At 40.0% G+C, this 5,554-nt stretch overlaps 1 protein-coding gene across 1 annotated transcript; it reads right to left on the bottom strand.

Moving 5' to 3' along the window:
* Nucleotides 1-2,383: 2,383 nt before the first annotated feature.
* foxl2a (forkhead box L2a) lies at nucleotides 2,384-4,401 on the bottom strand. The gene has a single exon (XM_039792215.1). It carries the CDS (start codon nucleotides 4,150-4,152, stop codon nucleotides 3,232-3,234), a length of 921 nt encoding a protein of 306 aa, XP_039648149.1. The 5' UTR covers nucleotides 4,153-4,401; the 3' UTR covers nucleotides 2,384-3,231.
* Nucleotides 4,402-5,554: the final 1,153 nt, after the last annotated feature.

Here is a 5,554-nt window from a genome sequence, read left to right as displayed (position 1 = left end):
TATAAAGTTATACAAATATATGTGTAGCTTATCATATGGACTTCAGCAAAAATGAATTGTAGTTTATTATATGTTGTACAAAGAAAATGGACTGATATAAAGATTAGTATTGAAAATGACTTTACCTGTAATTTTTTTAATTATAGGCTATGTAAAAATGGGTCAACAAAATTGTAGGCTAGCTGACACACACAAAAATATCGGTGTTAAAAAACGCTTAGTTAATTATTGCAGTTTTAATAATACGAGCCTTTTCGTATGTTTCTTTATGAATGCATACTGAATTTCAATCGAGCCGTTTAAAGATGGTAAACTTAAAAAAAAATATATATCTTTAAATCTGCAGGGGAGTATATGGGCAAGTAGCCTACCTCAAATCGAGAACCATTTCAAATAGTGTTTATTGTCCAAACAACCCCTCACTAATTCTAACCAACGCACACTGATTGATTGACCCACAATCATGTATCATAGCCTACTTATGATGATAGCAGCATTAGCTACAACTAAGGTTACACACACGCACACAAAAGTTATTTTCAGAATCCCATTATTGTAATATATTACAAAATGTAATAATGGGATTCTGAAAAGAAAAAAAAAACGTTATGCAAAGTCATCAATATTCCACCATTGTTTAAATTCGTTGGATCATTGATATGCAAGGGTGTGTGTATGTGTTGTTGTGGGTGGACGATGAGCCTGTATTGACAGCACAGAGGGAGGATCGAGGTGAACGTGTGCTAGACCTCCTAGTCGTGTCGGTAGACTCTGACTGGGCTTCAGCGTGAACTCCTGCTCCAAATACGTCTGATCCCACAATCTAAAAATGTGATGTCAAAACAGTAAACTCATTCTAGCGAGACGCCCTTAAAAGTCAAAGTCAAAACCAGATGGCACTAATATATCGCTGTGATAATATGATAGTGATTATAGGAGGGACGGGGTATTAAGGCGTTTCACTAGTCAACATCAAGGCCCCTCTTCTGGGGCTCGCGGGAACGCGTCTCTACGTAATTCAACAGTAAAACGCAACAAAGAAGGAGGAGCTGTCTGTCTGAATTTATACTTTCATCCCCCAGAGAAGACACTCTGGCAACACACGTCAATATTTTAGCAAATGACTCTTTGATATGACAGCATGGGATGCATTCATTGTTCTTCCTGTGTGATGTCACATTTTGCGAATTTAAAAAAGGATTATTATGACCGCCTGTACGCATTGCCGATTTTTATTACACTTCCTGTCTGTGTTGACCTGATTTCTTAAGTGATTCTGTACAGTATTATTAATTGTTAATTGTTAATTGTACTGCACTGATACTATTAATTTTCTCGTTGGCAGCCCTCAACAAAAAAGTACTGCCAACTGCATCGTGATATTTAAAGGTTATTATTATTATTATTATTATTATTATTATTATTATTATTGTTATTGTTATTGTTATTATTATTATTATTATTATTATTATTATGCTGCTGCTGCTGCTGATTTGCTGTTGCCATTTAGATGAAAATTACATTTAGGAAAAATGATGGTAACCTCTTAAATTCTTGTTCATGATCACACATCCAACGCAAAGACTAAGGGTGGAATTCTTCGCATTTGATCAAATCTGTGTTTTTGTTTCTCTTGTCGTGGAATTAAGCCCTCAAAAATATAATAAAATAATATATACCGGATAATGGTCCTTTATTAATAACGCCATTATTCTACTGACGTGGTTTAATTTGTAAATTATATTCAATACAAATTAAATTCAATATTAAATAGAAACCTTAGCAGGGCCACATGAAATACTTATAAAATGACGCATAGGCCTACTGCATGTTTTTGTAGAGCGGTTGAGCAGTAACAGCCTAAATACATTTACACAGAACATATTAAATATTCTAGTCAAACAGACATCAGTCGCTGTGGGACATTATTATCAATGACACTGTAAATTATTATTATTACCTATTTATTATTATAGATAATAAGTTCTATTTATATCTGTATTTTGATTTAGTCACACAAGTGGTATACATTGGCCCTAAATAGATTGGCATAAATTGCGATAAAGGAGCAATTGAATAAATATAGGCTATATATTCATTTGTATACATTTTCCAAGAGACAAAATGGCTGAATATCATACATTTTACGCGATAAACAGTGGAATAAGTGCAATGCCAAAACTCATAACCCTGCACAATGGTTTACCTAAGATTATCTATGCTTTGCATTTCTAAACAAACTGCTTTATGTTAATAATATAGTATCCTACTTTTATGCTGCGTCACCTTCACAGAGCTCTTTACTGTTGATTGCTGATTGTCTAGTGCCAACAGTGGTTATCACAGTCTAGAGCATAAAACAGATTGCTTCATGACCACTGTATTACTTTAAGAAATACAAGTTTATTAAGAAATTCACAAACCTGGAAAAGAGGGAAAAGTGCTAATTAAAATGAAACATGGCCCCAACATGAATGAGACAATATAGCTAATCACGTTTATAAAAAAAATAATAATAATAATCAGAAAGAATAACAAATCCTGGCAGTGGCTGGCGTCATATTGGAAATTATGTTATACATACATGTGGGATCAAGAAATATGAAAAACCCTGAATAGTATTGTTGGCAGTCTGATGGATCTCTACCCTCACTTTCACCTGTTAACCCAACAAAGTTCACAACCATGACAGGAAGTGAAGTTTCGACATGCAGGCCTTGCTCAGAGCAAGTTACGAAGAGGGCCAAAATGAGCTCTGATTCAATTACATATTAAATTACTGACTTAATTAGGGCATCTTAGATTCACGTACATTTGGCAATATTTGGATAAGCCGTGCGTAAAGTTGAGAAAAGTCATTACGCATAACAATAACACACAGCTGAAGCAATGTCAGTGATGTCTATCCCCGTGCAAATGAAAATCTTTTCATAGGCACAACAATTATGACTACAATACCGAGTTATGGCCATCAGTCCAAGTGTAATACAGGCGCACGAAATGGCTCCCAGAGGTTGTACTACCTGATGTGTCCTGATGACTTCTTTACCTCCCTATTCCATTTTGTAAAACTTTCTCAACTCGCGCATACCTCCCCTTTGGCATTCATGTCAGCTGGACCCAAACAGCTCGTCAGATTAGTCTCTTCAAAATACTATTGGTTCTGTTTTGAAATCACAGGAATTAACTCTCACTCTCAGAGTCCTCATTTTGCAGGCCATTTGGTAAACTTTAAATATCAATCCTCGTGTGTAACGCCGAGTGTTTGGTCTCGTGTTCCCAGTAAGAGCAGTGCATCATCGAGAGCTCCGCCGGCTGGCGGGAGCAGGCGAACTGAAGGCCCGCTCCGTTACTGGAGGAGACCGGAGGTGGTGCCGCGGTGGCCGGGCTCAGCTGCTGGGCATGGTGGGGATGCGCGGGATGGTGATGGTGACTCATGCCGTTGTAAGAGTTCACCATGCTGGGGAGCGCCATGCTCTGCACCCGGGAGTAGGGGTTATAAGATGAGGGGGCTGACAGTCCCTTCACGTTAACTGAACCCACGTTGCCGCTGGCCATTTGACAGGACGTGTAGGACATCGGAGTCGGCGGCTGGCCTAGCGACCAAGAGTTGTTCATGAAGCTAGACTGCAGGTACTTGGGTGGGGACAGGTAGCCGTAGCCGTCTCCTCCAAACAAGGACTTCCCCGGCTGGAAGTGCGTCGGTGGAGGTCTAAACGGCCGCTTCATCCTGCGGCGTCTCCTGTAGTTCCCCTTCTCAAACATGTCCTCACAGGCCGGGTCGAGTGTCCAGTAATTCCCCTTTCTCTCCCCGCCGCCCTCCCGCGGAACTTTGATGAAGCATTCGTTGAGACTCAGATTGTGTCTGATACTGTTCTGCCAACCTTTTTTATTTTTCTCATAGAAGGGAAACTTCGTTATTATATACTGGTAAATACCGGACAAAGTGAGGCGCTTCTCTGTGCTCTCCCGAATGGCCATGGCAATGAGAGCGACATAGGAGTACGGTGGTTTCTGGGACGGATCCGGCTTCTCCGGGACTTTGTCCTGGACCGGCTCTTCTTTAGGGCGCTCCTTCTCCTTGGTCGTGTTGGTGTCGTGGATCATTAAGGTCATTGCGTCATCCTCCGGGTTTTGGTAAGTGGCCATCATTGCGCACACCAAAACAAAACAAGTCCAGTCCAAATGCCTTAAAGCAAACCTTTTAACGGTGGTCGTAACCTCGATGAGAAAAATGATGCGTTGCAGAACCTCAGGGTGCACGACGAACTGAAAGCTGTCTTCCAAACTGCGCACAGAGAAATCTTTATATTTTTCGGCTCAGTAGGTGACATGCACCAGACCTTCCTCTCTCTTCAACGGGGATTTTGCTAAACTGGTCTCTGATGGAGGCGCAACCCAAGTTGTGGTTTGTGAGTCAGTAAGCCCAACCCTTTCCTCTTTTATTTTTTTCAGGTCCACTGACAGGCTGCTTTTGCTCCAATGCACTCCCTAAAGCGACGTTGTGCGTCGTGATTTGTGCGTATTTGAGTTCCACCTCCGGTAGTTACTGTGAATGAAAAAATAATCGCCTCTTCTAAATATGCTAAAATACGTTTTATCGCACTCGGGTCAAAAATAGCACACTATGGACATTCAACTAGGCTATATTTGCATTCAAACAGGAGAAACATCCAGTGCTGGAATAGACTGCATAATTTAATTTGCACAAAAGGCTCAGACAGTTGTCTTTTGTTTTGCTTTTTGGGCTAGGAAGCAAACGCATATCAGAAAAGAAAGAAAGAGACAGAAATGTTGGTCAAACGAGTTTGGGATATATTCGTGCACAATGCCGCCGAAAATGAAATACTTGCAAGAACCAATATAAAAAGAAATACATAAACAAATAGCTATCTTTAGATTTGTTTCCCATGCATTGGCCCAATCATATTTCATATGTTCAATTTTGTGCCTTTTGGAGAAACTCTTGTTTCAACAAAACCCGTGCCAAACAACTTTAGTAAAACTATAGCTATATATATATATAGCTATAGTTTTATATATATATATATATATATATATATATATATATATATATATATATATATATATATATTTGACTGAGCTCTGTCAAATGGAGGCTATTACTCCCTCATCTCAGACGAAAGACCTGGATAGATAGTGCTGCTTAATTAGTTCACATAGACGGGGAAGTGCAACGAGAGGTATACATTTCTCTGGCCACCCATGAGGGTCCCCTCGGCTTTCTCCGGGAGTGTATTTCCGTGCTCTGGGAGTGTGTGCAGGTGGAACAGCATTGGCATGTGTGTCATCACCCTGCAGCCAGTCTGCAGCCTGGCCTCAGCAGCTGAACCGCGGTGAGAGCCAACCATCTCTCATCGTGCAATTACCACAGACTCACAGTTTCAAGCGTTAAAGCGCGATGTTATTTCTTGTTTCAATGTCTTTTTCACATGTTTAAGGCGGAGAGCATTTCCCGATAATCTCAACACCACTGTTATGCCTCTGCATAAGTATTTGGCTTAGTTTAAACATGACATCATTCAATATGTTA

This window comes from Perca fluviatilis, chromosome 2, assembly GCF_010015445.1.
Source record: "Perca fluviatilis chromosome 2, GENO_Pfluv_1.0, whole genome shotgun sequence".
In the NCBI taxonomy this organism is placed as follows: Eukaryota; Metazoa; Chordata; class Actinopteri; order Perciformes; family Percidae; genus Perca; species Perca fluviatilis.
Note: the sequence above shows the minus strand (reverse complement) of the source record. Positions and strands in the feature narration are given on the sequence as shown.

Coding starts and splice junctions, on each gene's coding strand:
- foxl2a (XM_039792215.1), bottom strand. CDS start 4,152: ATGATGGCCACTTACCAAAACCCGGAGGATGACGCAATGACCTTAATG.